We start from the raw sequence: 17,303 nt of genomic DNA, 5'->3' as shown, positions 1-17,303 counted from the left end.
AGCCAAAAATAAATAAATTTATATTAAAAAAAGAGCTCTTACTAACATTTTAAAAAAATAGTAATCATCCCTGATATTTGTATAGTGCTTTACTAAGTGTCCTCAAGCATTCTCTCTTTTATTGGTAATAATTAATAGCAGTAGTGCTTTCTGAGTGCTGACCATGTGCCAGGCACTGGACTCAACACTTAGGTGTATCAGCAACTATAATCCTTCTGCATTGCTATGAGGAAAAGGTGATACCCTCTCCATTTATGGATAAAGAAACTGAGACGTGGAAAAATTAAACATCCTGTCCCAGCTCACCCAGACTGTACATGGTGGAATCAGGATTTGAAAGCCAGTGTGCTACATGTTAGATTTTTTATTTACTTGAAGACAAAGATTATATCCTGATCTTTCTTTTCTTGATTTATAGTACTGTTACCAAGTCCAAGCTCACTCTGCTCGCCACACAACAGACCAATAAATCGGGAGATGAGATGTTGAGGCAAGGAATAGCGACTTTATTCGGAAAGCTGGAAGACCAAGAAGATGGCAGACTAGTGTCCCCCAAACCATCTTACCGGGCTCTGGATGCCAGCTTCTTTTATAGAACAGAGATGGGGAGGAGGTGAGGAAGTAAAGTAAAAGGGCCATTAGTTTTGCCTGGCTTGGCCAGCATTGGGGAGGGTATGTGAGAATTTCTTCCTTTCTACAGCCATTCATAGGTGGGCAGGGTCAGATTGTCTCCCTGTGAGCTGAACAAAGGCCCATTATTTTAACATTCAGGCAGAGGGGCAGGGTTCCCTGAGGCAGACCATTATGTATGATTATAGTAACAAAAGCAATGAAAAGCAAAGGTTAAAGTCAAAGAAACAGATCCAACATGGAGTCAGATTTTGCTCTTCCCTGTTACAGTACATCCTCCTGACAACTCCATGCCAATCCTAAAAATCATGTGAAATAAAGCAGAAAAAACATTGCAATATACTTCCAAGAGGAAAAAATAGGGTACCAAAGTGTATATAGTGTACGATTACAAATATTTTTTATTTTTTTAATTTATTTTTTTATTTTTTTTTTTTTGCGGTACACGGGCCTCTCACTGTTGTGGCCTCTCCCGTTGCAGAGCACAGGCTCTGGATGCGCAGGCTCAGTGACCATGGCTCACGGGCCTAGCTGCTCCATGGCATGTGGGATCTTCCTGGACCGGGGCACGAACCTGTGTCCCCTGCATCGGCAGGCAGACTCTCAACCACTGAGCCACCAGGGAAGACCCACAAATATTTTTTAAAAGAAAGAAAGAAAATTATGTCTAGATTCTAGAAAAAAATTTATCAAAATGTTATTGATAGTTGTGGTATTATGGGTGGGATTATGGGCTACATTTTTCTTCTTTCTATATTTTCTATTTTTTGAAAAAACGATAGCAAACATTTAAAATTATCAATAAAAGGAAGAAGAAAAATAACTGATAGCATTCCTCCAGTGTGTTGAGCAATTCTTAAGTACAATTGATATATACAGTTCCTGAGGGACCAACAATCTATCTCAGGGGTCAAAGCCTGCGGATCCTGGAGAAGGGCCCCAAGGGCACACAGAACAAGCTAAAGTGCCCACACTAGGAATTGGGGAGGGAGGCTCTGGTTCTCTAACATGAGTATTGAAACAGAAATAGGTTCGAGGGGCAAATGTCTTGAGCAGATACGTACGTTAGTGCAAGTACGTGTGCCCGATGAACAGTGAGTCCAAACAAACTGAAACATCGGAGTTTGGAGCAGAGAAAGATTTATTGCAGCGTCATGCAAGGAGACGGGTGGCTTATGCTCTAAGATTCAGCAAAGCTTTTTTTTTTGGCCACACCACTTGACTTTCAGGATCTTAGTTTCCTGACCAGGGATTGAACCCGCACCCTCTCCAGTGAAAGGTGGTGAAAGTTCAGAACCCTAACCACTGCAACGCCAGGGAATTCCCTCCACAAAGCATTTTTTAAATGCCCGGGGAGGGAAGGGGTTGCAGGGTATGTAATCAGCTCATGCACAATTCTCTGACTGGCTGATGGAGAGGTAACAGGGTGGTGTCACAGGGGTTAACATTATGAGTCCTTAGGCTCCAGGAGGCTCCAGGTCATCAAGTAGTTAACATCTTCCATTTAGTGGGAGGTTTTCACATCTGTAAAACAACTCAGGAAATGTGCCTCAAATACTGCTATCTGGGTACTTCAGAGAGAAGCTAAAGCAGAGGATATGGGTGAAGTGCCTGTCCTGGGGAGGCCCCATAAAGTTCCGCTCAGTTACACATAGTAGTAACAATCAGATAGAAGTGTGTCTGGGAGGAAAGCAGGGGCCATTTTTGTGGAGAGACAAGTTTTGCAGGGCAGACTTACTGACAAACTCTGTGTTGTCAATCAGGCACCTTCAGAAATAGGGCAGAGGGGTATTTTTCAGACTCTGGGTGTTTGATCCTGGTTGGGTAGGGAGGACAGCCAAAGGGAAGACAGATATCCCCATCTCCCTCCTCCTTCTAAGGTATTCTACAAAGTTTTCACTACAGAGCCAACCATGTTATTTTTTCCTGGTCAAAATCCTTCAGTGGCTCCCCACTGCCTCTCAGGTAAGTGCAAACACCAGATGTGCATTTAAGGCCCTTCACCTCATGGAGCCACCTCCACCAGTACTGCCTCAGATTCCTCCCCTACACATCCTGAGGCTGCAGGGTAATTCAGCTACTTGGTGTGTCCTTTCCATGTTTACTCTTTTACACCTTCACTCACTCCATTCCCTCCCTAGAAACATCCTCCTCACAACCATATTATGCAGTCAAAATCCATTGATTTCTCTCTTCTCTGTTATTCATTCATTCATTCATTCATTAATACTTAACCCTTTGTTATGTTTATGGCCCTTTGGAGGGATGAGAAAAGGTTTTATCCTTCCTTGTATCTTAATATCAAGCATAAGGGCTCCATGATCAGCATATCCCCTGAGAGTATTTTGTCGAGCTAAAGACTAGGATGGCTATAGACTTTATTCTGCTTTGCTGCTGTCTAGATTTCTGGGGCAGGGAATTACCTAGTGAAATACATAGTAAGAGTGTGATGACCAAAGCTGTTGCTGAGATAGCCTCCTATTCTGTACCTGGTTTTCTTGTCATTCGCTCATCCATTTATGTGTTTATTCATACATTCAGTAAACACTGTGTGCCACTAAAAGCTAGATGCTGTGGAAGATGTGCTATGGTAGAAATATAAAGGAAAATAAGATATAATTACTCCTGTCTGAGAGTTTATAATCTATCAGTGTAAAAAACCAAGTTTAAAAGAAGGATATGGACAGGTCTGCTTCCAGTATTAAAGTGCCTGTTTGTTTTACATTACTCTACCACTGAAAACAACTATAAACACTGGACAAGATACAAGAGACATCTGTTTGAGGGTCTTAAGGCAGTCAAGATTCAGGGTCAGAGAAGTTGGAGAGAAGAGAAATCCATTGAGGTGAGTCAGACATTCTATGCAGATTTTTCCACTTAAGGCAATTCCATAAGGCTGATTCATAAAACCCAGGGATAGAGAAGCTGGGAAGCCTAGCAGAAAATAGCTACTAAGAAACAGAGAAACTGAGCAGTGCTTTTATTAGTATCATAGAGTTGGGGAAGTAAAACTGGAGTTCAGGACTTCAGGGAGAGCTTGGGTTAGTTGTAGAGAAGGGAAGCAGCCCAACCCTTGGAGTGACTTATCCCCTCAAGGCATTCACTAATTAGCAAATAGCAGCATAGACAGAAACTGAACCAATAACTATAGAACCAAGAGATTGTGGAAGTAAACAGAGTCTTTCAGAGTCTCACAAACAGAAATGAGCCTTGAGGGCTTGTCAAGAAGAAACAGCCCTCATGAACAGTGAGTTTTTGAGTGAGAGCCATTTAAGGATTATACCCAAGGAATAAGGGAATCAGAAATAGGTCGGGCCTTTAAAGACTTTTGAAGAAACCAGGCTCTAAAGCACTCAATCCTAATTGGATTCAGGTGACTGCCCCCATTCTAATTGCTTGCCAGAAGCTGAAGACTCATCTATAGCCTTTATAATTTTTTTACACAGTGTCTAGTATTTAATCAACAATTAACAAGCATAACAAGAGGCAGAATGGAGAAACATAATAAAAACAGACCCACACTTTCCGCCTTCCTGCTTCCGGCCTGGAGTATATAGAATTTAAGCATTCTCTCAGAAGTGTATGGTAGAGCTAAAGAAGACAGCCAACCAAGGGTCATCTGAAATTGTGATTGGCTAATAATCTCAGGACAGAGTTAGAGATCACTACTCAAAGCATAAGGCCTCTACAAAGATGTTTGATATAAAGGCTTGGGCTGAGTATGTTGTGGAATGGACTGCAAAGGACCCATATGGCTTCCTTACAACAGTTATTCTGGCCCTAACTCCATTGTTTCTAGCAAGTGCTGTACTGTCTTGGAAATTGGCCAAGATGATCGAGGCCAGGGAAAAGGAGCAAAAGAAGAAACAAAAACGTCAAGAAAATATTGCAAAAGCTAAACGACTAAAAAAGGATTGAAGGAATGAACAGGCTCTGCAACCAGAGGAAAATCATCTGGAAAATTATGCAGCTTTGGAAGGACCCATTAAGGTTTCTTTTCAGATCTTGTGACAGTATGATTTAGTAAACGAAGTCTGAGCACGTGAAAGAATCATGTTAGTTCTCACCTGTATTATAGCAACTTTTAGGCTTCGGTGTAGAAGTCTGTTGACAGTTACTGTAAATTGGCATTTATTATGCTACAGATTCTTTATAACTGACTTAGTCATTTGCCTTTTTGCAGCATATGTACTAAAGTGAAAACATCCTGTGGAGAAAAATGGCTTTAGATTATGGACTCTATTCAAATAATGGCTTAAAATGGGGTCCTGTTCTGGACAAAGGAGATTAAGAATGTAAAGATCAGAATTGTCCTGAGGTGAAAAGCATGCTTTGGCTTAAAAGAGATACAGTGTGTTAATCACATCTTTTATCATTATTACTTATTTCTTGAAATAGAATCATTTCTGGCTTCCTCAAAGCAAAGTATTATTCAACGAGTACTTCTATTTTCTGTATTTTTCTCATTTTAGCTTTTGAGATACTGGTAATTACCAGACATTCTGCATTTTTAAAAATCTAATTTTATAAAGAATTCTCTTATTCTCTTGACCATGTAGAATACCACTTACTGGATATAACAATTTTTGTACTTATGAACACTGCCATTTTCTTAGAGATGACTTGAGTAGATCAACACTATGATTTAAAGCTTGGAGTAAAAATGCCAAACCTTGTAGTACCTTGGAACCAGTTAATTCTCACTTGTGCTATAAGTAGAAATGTGAAGTAGTTAAAATGTCTTATCAAATAATTTGCTGATTATATAATACCACTTTTGTTTTTCATTCCATTCTTTTAATTCATGTGGTAGTGATGTCCTTTACTTTTTTGATCAAACAGGTTCATGGTGAAAATTAAAATTCAAATCTCTTTTAAGGAACTTTTAAAGAGTAACAGTTAAGTCATATTTCATAAATGGTAAAGAAAGGCTTAACAGTTGGAAAAAGTTTGTTTAGCATAGTATTAGTTGGGTGAAAAAGGTGTAAATCATGTCAAAATTAGAATGTGTTATAGTTAGAAATAAAGGGCTGAAGGATATTTCCTTCAGTTAAGTAGTATAACTGGAACTTTTTACTCTTTAACGTGGCTTTTATAAATGCATGGTTAATAATTTTGTTGTCAGTAATTAATAGCTTATTAATGTTTTCCTCACCCCGATAATGAATCTTAAATTACAAAAAAATTGTCTAAAAGCTTTAACTTAAAAATGAAACTAGATATTGAAATAAATTTGATACATTTAAAAAAAAAAAAAACAGACCCACAGTGATCCAGATACTGTAGTCATCAGACATAGACTTTACAATAACTAGAATTAACAAGTTTAAGACAGCAGATACACTGCTTCTTAGAGAACCAGCATTTGGGTGGATCTTTGAAGACTACCTGGGATTTCAGTCAACCAATCCTTACTTCTCAAAGGACTCGGCGTTAAGATACAGCTCATTCTAGCCAAAGGTGGGTCTCAGGGAGGAAGAATAAAGCAAGGAAGGGTCAAATTCAGGGGTATTTTATCCAGGGCTGGATCAAATGTGTTTGTGCAGGGGGTAGGGAAGCAACTCATTTCTGCTTATTTATTGTAGGATTTCTTCAGTAAGTCTGACCCATTTCTGGAAATTTTTCGAATGAATGATGATGCAACTCAGCAGCTTGTGCACCGAACTGAGGTGAGAAGAGCCGTCTTCAGCTGTGCCATCTCGTCTCTTTAAGATGAAACACTGACCTGTTTTGAGAAACCCCTTCCCTTTCTTAATGTCTGTAGTTAAACCTCAAGACCTGAAGTCTTCCCAGTCCTTAAGAGGGCTCTTTATTCTCAATGTGGGTGTTATAAGAGGAGACCCTTTCTCACCCAGATTTTCCATTATTGACCTTTAATGCAGAAAGCCAGCAACTTACTAATAATAAAAAGATGAATACTAGCTAATATTTAATAAACATGACTAGGTACCAAGCATTTGACTGACTGATCTCATATGCATCATTTTATTTACTTCTCACAACTATGCATTGACATGATTATTATTACCCCATTTTACAGTTGAAGAAACTGAACTTTGAGGAGGTCAAGTCACCTTCCCAGTGAGCAAGGGGTAGAGCTGAGGTTTGAATTGAGTTTGACCCTGAGCTTTGCTGCAATTTGAGAAGCCAATGTGCCTCCCCAGGGAAAGTCCATACACGGGACTGATGTCAGATCTGTCGTACGAATGGCTGTCCTGTATCAGCAGGCATTTGGTCTGGCTGCATCTCCCTCTCACCCTCCTACATTCTCTCCACGTGACTCTGAATCTTATCCTTCACTATCCCACCCCCACTACCCACCACCACACACCCACTTAACAACCAACCCTAGTCTCCACTTTTTATTTTATTTTATATACAAGCCAGTTCAAGAGAGACTGTGGGGGGGTGAGAAGTGCATTGATAAGGAGGAATGGCTTGGAGCTGAGAGAAAAATGTGCTTCCAGTGTGGGGTAAAGGAAGAAGGAACTCTTATGACTCTCTCAGGATGATAGTGGGGTGCTGTGTTCCCATACCCTACACTGGAAATCCATTTCCTTTTTCCTGAAGTAGCAGAGTTGCAGGTAGCATTAGGGGAACTTTTCATGTCATATTTAAGGTAAACAAGAATCAAATAGTCTTGGACGGGCTAGTTCTGTGGATGTCATCTGGTACATGGTTAGCATTTAATAAAGTGTGTCTACTAAAGAATGAATACATGAATGGAGTTGAATATTGATAGTTATGTCCACTCCCTGTGATAGTATAATGTGATTCTTTGGACAGTCACAAACTATTCCCTGGGGAATAGTTTCAAATGCAACTGGGATGGTTTCCCTGAGTGGCACCCCATCACCATCACCAAATAGAACTTTTTCCCACATAAAGATTCCTTTGGTGGGACAAAGTTCTCTCAGGAGAAGTAACTAAATGTTGGGGAGAATCAGAAGTCGTACCCATTCATGACTTTTCTCGAGCCAGTGCACGGGGACTTGAATGTGCAGGGAGAAAGAAGAGGGGTGGCATATTGTTAGACTTCTTCTTCACTCCTGACGGCATCCCTCCAAGAAGAGGTAAATTCCCCTGTTCCCCTCTAACTCTTCCCCATACCCCATTGTGAGGGGCTCCTGGAATCTCATAAGAATTGTGATTGTGAAGTTTTCCAATGAGTCAATCAACATAACATTGATTTTTCCTCTTTCTTACTCAATAGATACAAAAAAAATACCAGGCAATACCTTTCTTTCTGGGTAAGCACATGTGTGTGTGTGCATACACACACACACAGAGATTTTAATTTCAGCAGAAATTTCTAGTTGAAATTTTGATCTGCTATTGAGTTTTATGAAACTGTTGTAATGAAACATCTTCACTTTTTAGTATTTCTATACAAGGGTGAGAAATTTAAATTAACCAAAACAATTTTATCTAACTTTTCTTCTCACTATCACTTTGCTCATTCAGCGAATGAGAGCAAAAAGCAGTCACATAGGAACATTATTTTTCTACTTTTTAATGCATTAAAGGAAATGTAATAATGAGCCTACAGTATAAGCAATAATTCATCATTATATTAAGGAATTCAGGAGAAGAGGGAATCACTTATAAAATAATTATGTTATGTAGATAGAGAATTAATTTTTTTACAATTCTAAGGCTCTGCTAACTCAAAACTTCATAGGAAGAAAAGTCAATATGACAGAACTCCATTTAACTTCGTTTGTATGTCCCCTAGAGCAGTGGTTCTCAAATATCATGCATCAGAATCACCTAACGGCCCACCTCGAGAGTTTCTGTCAGTAGGTCTCGGTGGAATCTAGACATTTGCATTTTTAACAAGTTCCTGCTGGTCCAGGAACCACACTTTGGTAGCCCCTGCCCTAGAGTACACAGTACAATCTTAGGCACAGAGCAAATACTCATACGCTAAACCAAATTGAATTACTGAATCATCTGATGGCAGAATAAGACTTGACTCGAATAGACTCTCAGGCAGGATTTAGCCAAGTTCATGATTAGTAAGCTGCTTTTAAAAGGGTTTCACGATGTTGCAGTCTTAGTTTGTGATCCTGAAGATCTGTCCTGTTATGCCTTCCGAGCATACCTAGTATAAATGTATTCCTGGGATTTTTCTTCTAGAAACTTTTCTTCTGACTTGCAATCTGATCTAACCAAGGTCACAGGTCACCAAAGACTGCTCAGTTCTTCAGCAGCAGAATTGTCCTGCCACACACCCCACACACACACCAATAGGCTTTACGTATGCTGACCTCATTAGAAGAGAATTTATGCCATAGGACTGACAGTCCTACAGAACTGGCGATACTTTATCAGAGGCAGAGGCAGCCCATCTCCTTAATCCCAACCCCTTTTGATATAGAAGGGGTCATCTCCAGCATCCACATACTGGACAATATTATTGTCATTATTCATGAAATAACAGCCAGGCCAGTGACCGCAAGAGTTCTGCCCATAATGATCCACCTAGTGGGCACCCTTGAAAGGTTTACTACTCCAAGTTTTCATTCAGGCACCTTTTCCAGACAATTGTCCTTATCATAAGCACCACAGTGTTTCTCAAGCAGTTTTTATGTTGAAATGTGAAAATGTCAAGCACTTACTCTCCCACCCACCACTCCTCTCTTTTTTTCCTCAGGTTGTGATGAATAACTTAAGCCCAGCCTGGAAATCATTCAAAGTATCAGTAAATTCTCTATGCAGTGGAGATCCCGACCGCCGGCTGAAGGTCAGAAATCTGTCTGTCTGAGAAATGTAATTTTACATATTTACCCCTCCTCTTTCTCTTCAAGTGAATGTTGACAAACCCAAAATCTTCTGTATCATTTACCCAAATCTCTTAGCATCTTGATGGAAGAAACAAGGGCTCTCCTTTCTGCTGGAGCCATCGAAGCTCCTGAGATAACATGAGATAAATCTCAATCATGTTACATTAAGTGGCAAATCCCATGGCCTCTAGGAGAGAAACTGTGGCAATAAGTTCAGGGTATATTTGGGAGTTATTAAAAACACAAATACTGTTGTTATCAGTTATCTACCGCTGCATGACAGACTACTCCAAAATTTAATGCTTAAAACAATAGCCATTTATTTAGCTTATGATTCTGTACATTGTCAAGTTGAGTTCATCTAGGAGGCTCTTTTCTTGGTCTTGCATGGACTTCCTCATGTATTTGCAGTCAGCTGTACCTGAGCAGGACACCTCTGCTTCTGGAGTTTGTCTGGCTGTCATCTGGAATGATCAGGGTGGCGGAGCCATTTGTCTCTCATCGATCAGCAGACTAGCTTGACTTACACACTCAGCAACCTTAGGGTCCAAAAGAGCCAGGACAAAACATGCACGTCTCGAGGCCCAGTCTCAGACTCACATGAGGTCACTTCCTCTGCGTTCTATTGGCCAGTCACACAGCCATCCCAGATTCAGGGATGAGGAAATAGAACATGGACTCTACCTCTTGGCGGGAGGAGCTGCAGAGTATGGTGGCCACTTTTTTCAGTCTACCACACAGGCTTTTTGAGTATCATGGGAATGTAGAAGTTGGAAGAAAAGACTCATTATAAAAGTCAGGACGATCAAAGGAGGACAATAGGCTAAGTGCCTGAAGCAGACTCCCAGAGTCATTCCTTATGGTCCCTTGTCTGGCCCTCTCTCTACCTTGGAAGTCCAGAAGCTCCATGTTGTCAGTGTCACAGAGGTGACTCTACCAACTCAGGACGACTGAGTAAATTCAATAGAGGCCAGAGCTATAAATCAAAAGGGCAACAGGTTCATGTTCAGTGAGAAACATGACCCTCAAGCAGACTCAACATTCATATCAGCTTTACCAGAGCATTTTCTCCATGTGGGCAAACCATGGGGAAGACAGTTTTCAGAAGGTTGTGTGACAGCCTAAAAGCAGAGCCAGGGAATCTGGATAATGGAGGTGGTTAATGGCTTGAGACCTTAAAAGCCTGGGACACCTACCACCCCAATGGGATTATATGTCTGTTAGGCAGACTAAACATTCATGTTGGGGGCACCGACTCCCCTGGAAAGTGTTAGATGGGCACTGCCAATGTTTGTCTTTGTAACTTTACACTTTCCTCACTCTTTTTGCCCTGTAAACCTTCTTCTAATGGATATAATTATTTGCATTTGTCAATGTCATCCATCAGTTTAGAGTCCTATCCATTGGTTAGTCCCAAACTCTTAATGTGACTTTACATCTTTGTTTAAAACCATTTTGTTTGGACTTTGTACTATCTGTGGACATGCTTACTTCTGTGGTCTGGAGGAGCTGCTCAGAGTTGTCCCTAATATCTCCTGTGGGAGCCTCCACTCCCACTGGAATTGTCTTTCATGCCAAAATCAGGACTCCTGGCTGTTTGGGCCTCGTGTATAAGCTCATATTCACAGTTGCCAAGACCTACGGCTTCAGGCCTGGGTTGGGGATTGTCACCTATACTCTGAGCCACCCCATCCCAGTCCCAGGGAGATAAATGGGCCCTTTCGGGCAGAAATAAGATAATGCCTACATTAGCCATAGGTCAACTTAGTCATGGTGAGTTATCAGATAAAAGGGGAGGGTTATCTGTAACTGAATAAATTAAAATGCAGAAAAGGAGCATTTTGTGGCCTTTTGAGTGCTCTGCTGTCTGTAGAGGACAAGTGGGAATAAAGGAGAGAGAGAGTAAGAGAGAGAGGGAGAGAGGGAGGAAGGAAAAGGAAAGGAATGAAGGAAGGAAGGAGAGAGAGACAGAGAAAGGGAGGATCAGGATTTCTCAACAGCTGTACCATTGACATTTGGACTTTGTTGTGGGGACCTGTCCTGTGCATTGTAGGATGTTTAGCAGCATCCCAGGCTACTAAACACTTGTAGTAATACTTCACCCCCATCAGTCTTACAGCCAAAAGTGTATTCAGACATTATGAAATGTCCCCTGGAGGGTAAAATCATTTAGACCAATGCAACAGAATCACCTAGAAGGCTTGTTAAAACGCAGATTGTTAGGTGTTATCCCCAGGGTTTCTGATTAGGTGGGTCTGGAGTGAGCCTGAGAATTTGCATTCTACAATTCCTGAGTGACGCTAATGCTGCTGGTCCCAGTCCACACTGAGAACTCCTGGTACAGATATTTGCTCCTTCATTGCAGTCCTTCCGCGGCTCAGTGCCCCCCACCACTTTCCACCACCCAGCCTCCCCTCCACCACCTTTTCTCTGCCCAGCACTCATACCCACCCTGCCCTCTCCAAGCCTTCAGGGCTTGGCACATGCCTCTCTCTGCCTGATGCCTTCTTCATTCTTCTGCTTTTCTTGGATTATCATCATCTGCTACTTTCCTTCAGGTCTCTCCAATATCCCTCCACTTCCAGAAACCTTCCCTGATCTCTTTAGCTTCTATGGGTGCCCTCTAGCCCTCTGTACCCACCTCATAGAGATACTTCACTTGTTTGGAACATTTCCGTTTCCATCTCTTTCCCCAGCAGGTGACTCTTTCTTCCCAGTTTGCCCCTTCAGGGTGAGAACCATGTTTTTTCCCCTGTGTATCCAGGCATCCAGCCCAGCACTCGGCACAGAGCAGATACTCAGTAACTGTTTCTGGAGTGAATGGACAGAGGAGCAGGGAGGTGCTAAGAGGTCAGCAGCGCGTCACTGGTGGGTGCAGTGGGGGGGAAGGGGGAATCCCCCCACACAGGTGTGCTGAGCTCACTAGGTGACAAACCCAATATCATCACTCACCTGCTCACAATCACCAAAAGCAGCTTTTCTGAAAAGCTGGAGAGACTTCCTGTATTGCCCTTTATTTGTATTGATTATTTCATCACAAAGGCCACTGAGAAATGCTCATAATGTTGTTCCCATTCAGCTTTCTTTGAAATAAAATGGTACAATATTGGCAGGCAGCAACTCCTCACCACCAAAAAAACCCAGAAAGTGAACTTTTAAATTAAAAAATTTGGGGACTTCCCAGGTGGTCCAGTGGTTAAGGATCTGCCTTCCAATGCAGGGGGTGTGGGTTTTATCCCTGGTCAGGGAGCTAAGATCCCACATGGCTCACGGCCAAAAAAACAAAACATAAAACAAAAACAATATTGTAACAAATTCAGTAAAGACTTTAAAAATGGTCCACATCAAAAAAAAAAAAAGACCAGAAAAGAAAACATTTTAAAACCCTCTGTCCATTTAGATTCTCAGTCTTGGCAAAACTCTAATAATGACGTCTTTGTCCCAAATGAGACTTGATATATATATATATATTTTTTTTAAGAAGATGTTGAGGGTAGGAGTTCATTAATTAATTAATTCATTTTTGCTGTGTGTTGGGTCTTCGTTTCTGTGCGAGGGCTATCTCTAGTTGTGGCAAGCAGGGGCCACTCTTCATCGCGGTGTGCAGGCCTCTCACTGTCGCGGCCTCTATTGTTGCGGAGCACAGGCTCCAGACGTGCAGGCTCAGTAGTTGTGGCTCACGGGCCTAGTTACTCCGCAGCATGTGGGATCCTCCCAGACCAGGGCTCGAACCCGTGTCCCCTGCATTAGCAGGCAGAGTCTCAACCACTGCGCCACCAGGGAAGCCCCGAGACTTGATATCTTTAAATCTCTTTTATTCAAGGGTCCACACTAGCACCAAGTTTAAATAAAACCAGGTTCTTCTTTTGGTTTTATTTATTTTTTTCCTCCTTTATGGGAAAAATTTTTTAAAAGCATTCAAATAAGTACTTTTCAGAAATTGATGCTTTAATTTATTTATTATGAAAAATTTTAAACATCCATAAAAGTAGTGGGTTATGATAACCCACCCCCCTCCCCACACCCATCACACAGCCTCAACCATTATTAACTTGTGGCCAATTTTATTTCATCTGTACTCCCAATACCCATTTTCTGTCACCCCGCCCCCCCCAACTACCACTAGATCGTTTTGAAGCCAATCTCAGACCAGGGCTCACTCATTCATTAGGTAAAGCAAGCGTAGTGCCAGAACACATGATACTTTTAAGAACCTACAAGAACGTTTTAATTTCTTTTAAAGTCAGAAGGAAAAATGAAATTGTAAGGTTGAATAAAATGTTTCCATTTTTTTCTCACATCAGAAAACAATAACATTTTTAGGATACCCAAAATCTATTATGGTGAGAGGGGGTCCATGAAGGCAAAAGGGCCTGGGGCCAATGTAAGTCACTATGGGGTCCTCTCCCAAACACCATACCATTTCATCTGAAAATACTGCAATATGTATCTCTAAAGGACAAGGAATCTTTCTATAAACATAACCACAAACCTATTTCTATACCTAGAATATTATCTAAGCTTCCTTAATGCTAGCAAATGTTCTGCCACTATTCATATGTGACCATCTAATTTACTTAATAGTTTTTTTTTTCAAATTGGAATCTAAACAAGGTCCAAGCATTGCATTTGACTGAAATGTCTCTGAAGTCTCTTTCAATCTGTTAGTTCTCTCTCCCTCTTTTTTTTTTCTTTTTCCTTGCAATTTAATTAAAGAAACTTGAAGAAACTTCTTTTACTTGAAGAAATCAGGCTGGTTTGTTCTGTCACATTTCCCCCACTCTGTGTTCCCTGTAAACAGCTAGTTGGGACTTGATCAGATTCAGTGGCTGTTTTGTAGCAAGAACGTTTTACAAGGGATGGTGCTCTTTTATGGTCTTAAAAGTTATTGAGGAGCATTGCCTAGATTCATTATTTCATTAGAATTTCCAAAATGGTAATTTTCTAATTCTATTATTCCTTCTTTATCTGTTATTTAGAGTTCTTCTATAAAGAGGAGCTCCCTTTAACAGCTGTTTGGTTCCCTGAGGTGTGATTTGTACAAGAAAGGCTGGAAAATGCTTTATTCTTTCTTTTTTTCAAACAATTTTCAGAATAACAAGTTACTTCTCTAGCATCCTTCATAGGTGACTAATGGAGTCCCTCACTATTATTAAGAATTCATGGATTTTTTAATATATCCCAGTGTTTCAATCTATTTCAGTTATAATTATTCCTTTGAAATCTTGTATCGTCCCTTGTTTAACCAGTTAAAACCACTTCAAGTTGGCTCTTGAGTTCTTAATAGTTTCTTTGCTTTCTGGTATGAATTTTTTTAATTCATGAATTCTGAAATTTTGAAATTCTTTTTTTCTGTAAGATATGTATCTCTCTATAGATGCTAACTCATACTTTAAAGTCTAGAGACAATTCCTCTCTATAGTTGAAGCTCTAACCCATAGAACAGTTGGGTTCCTTTGTTTCATTTTGCTTTCAGCATTTAGAATTTATTTTTTCAAGTTTAATTTTGTCTTATAATTATATAAAATGTTTACATGATTCTAAAGTCAAAACTACAAAACAAAGTATATTCAGAAAAGTTTAGCTCCCATTCCTGTTTCTCTAGTTTTTACTCTCTTCCCTTACAGGTAATCATTTTGTAGCACATTTTAATACCTGATAGAACCAGCCTCTCTCACTTCTGTATTCTTTGTATTTTTAAGGGTCTTCAGGTCTGCTTGGATATTTTGCTTGTTGTTCTTTCCATTAAGCTTTATAAGCAACTAGTACCAGAATAAAAAAAAAAAACTGATAATATTTTTATTGAGATTGCAAAGGAAATCTCTTCTTTTTTATTTTTTACATCTTTATTGGAGTATAATTGCTTTACAATGGTGTGTTAGTTTCTGCTTTATAACAAAGTGAATCAGTTATACATATACATATGTTCCTATATCTCTTCCCTCTTGTAGAAATCTCTTCTAATATTGTCTTTCCAGCCCAGAACATGGCTCGTCTTTCAGTTCATTCAAGTCTCCTTTTGTGTTTGCAGGAGCACTTACTGTTCCTCTTAGAGGTTTGGAATGTTTGTTTTTAAGTTTATGCCTAGTTTGTTTGTTTCTTTCTTTCTCTTCCATTACACCTTCTAACAACTATTGTTTGTATACATAAAAGCTATTGAATTGTTTTCTTAAATAACTATTTGATTAAATTTTATTGTTGTTTATACTAATTTTCTGTTAATTTTTTGGAGTTTTTAAAATATAGATCATATGGAAATAGAGATAGTTTTGCCCCTACTTACTTAACTAGTCATTCTCCTTATTTCTTTTCTTTATTTGTGTGTACCAGTTCTCCCAACACAATGTTAAATAGTAGTAGAGATGGAGGGCATCCTCTGGTCTTATTCACCAGTATGATGGAAAATGCTCTGGTGTTTCTCCATTAATTCTGACAGAGGTTAATTTTTTAAAGTAATTGTGAAGGTGTCAGAGGCTTAGAGTTTTGTCAGCCACATCTACTGAGCCTTAAGTACCTATGGTAGGATTCAGAGAGGATTCTTTCTCGGTAACTCAAGAGACAACCCTGCAACAAGCTGAAATGTCTTCTGAACTATGTAAAAGACATTGCATTACTTCCTAAGTAGATTTAGGGTTACATTTAATATTAACTATTTAAAGAAATATATGTATTTAATATTTAATATTTAATACTAGCTGTTTAATGACATATATTTAATATTTAATGTTAGCTATTTAATGAAATATATATTTAATATTTAATAGTAGCTACTTAATGAAATGTATTTAATATTTAGCTATTGAATGAAATTATCCATGATTTCTATGGCATATTAGAGTCCTTATCAAAATCACAACTTCATTTACTTCTAACCATACTGTGAGGTAGATTCCATTGTGTTCATTTTACAGATGAAGAAACTGAGGCTCAAAACCCCATGCAGTCAAATGTCAAATTTCATGCTTTTTGTTGAATCGTACTGCCTCTATTTTGTTGTATTCTTAGAAAATAAATCATACTGATAAAGGATGATTTATCCCATTACTCTCACTCAACCAAAATGCTTATCATCATTCAAACATTTAACAGAAAGAAGACTTGTCTCTATGTAACATATTTCATAAAGTCTGAGAAACTATCAACTATTCACCATACCACTAAAGGGGAAAAAACACTCTCAATGAAATTATAACACAGTGTTTTCTATCAATTTGTGGTTGTTAAGAAAATAAATATGTGCGTCTTTGATTCTATGAAATATGGTATTAATAATTTCCTTTGATTTTTATCAACACATTATTAATACCCAGTACATATTTGTTAGGAGACAGTGCTGGTATTCAGAATAGATTCTTCCAGATGGGGATCTTAGAAAGAAAGAGGAGAAGGGACCACCAGCAAGTATTATTAACACCCTAATTGTGCCTAGTACTGGGGGAAAGGTCATGCCAGAACAATCAAGACAAATACCATGTAAGCACCTTGAGGTCATTTCCTGTCCCTTTCTCTGGTGCTCAAACTGCACAGGTAACTTGGAGACTTTCCCCTAGAGTTTATCGGACATCCTCTGAGGATAATTGATAGAAGCCACTTGCCTTGAAGAGGGATCTAGGGTGAGGAGGACCAGTTGCTTCTGTATCAACTTGCCCCCAGGCCTTATTCTGGAGAGAGGCCCAGGTTATTAGCTGAGGTCTTAGTGGGGTGGACACAAGCAAGACAGAACCAGGAGAAGAAAATAGCAGAAAAGAAGGAGAAGCAAGTCCCCAAAATCAAAGCAGAGGTGATGAAACTCAGGAGGCCATGAGGATTGAGAGGAGGCCCGGACACAAGTCTAAAGCAACCATAAATGGCATTTTTACCCACCTAATATCTTGCTCATTCTTCATG

General features: G+C 39.7%; 2 protein-coding genes across 2 annotated transcripts in view; both read left to right on the top strand.

The window, feature by feature from the left end:
- Positions 1 to 17,303, top strand: part of CPNE4 (copine 4) — a gene marked incomplete at its 3' end in the record, with an annotated part of 584,378 nt that overhangs the window by 433,457 nt on the left and 133,618 nt on the right. Inside the window, exons 6-7 of the mRNA XM_082655513.1 lie at positions 6,216 to 6,299; positions 9,287 to 9,376. Of these exons, the coding sequence (XP_082511639.1) occupies positions 6,216 to 6,299; positions 9,287 to 9,376 (174 nt within the window). The remainder of the gene's footprint in view (positions 1 to 6,215; positions 6,300 to 9,286; positions 9,377 to 17,303) is intronic.
- On the top strand, positions 4,219 to 4,620 carry LOC309823309 (small integral membrane protein 15-like). Its single transcript, XM_082655514.1, has one exon. It carries the CDS (start codon positions 4,324 to 4,326, stop codon positions 4,546 to 4,548), a length of 225 nt encoding a protein of 74 aa, XP_082511640.1. The 5' UTR covers positions 4,219 to 4,323; the 3' UTR covers positions 4,549 to 4,620.

The sequence above is a fragment of the Grampus griseus genome, assembly GCF_964374135.1.
Source record: "Grampus griseus genome assembly, chromosome: 5".
NCBI lineage: Eukaryota > Metazoa > Chordata > Mammalia > Artiodactyla > Delphinidae > Grampus > Grampus griseus.
The sequence above is the reverse complement of the archived record's forward strand: the minus strand, read 5'-3'. Positions and strand labels throughout refer to the sequence as shown.

Coding starts and splice junctions, on each gene's coding strand:
- LOC309823309 (XM_082655514.1), top strand. CDS start 4,324: ATGTTTGATATAAAGGCTTGGGCTGAGTATGTTGTGGAATGGACTGCA.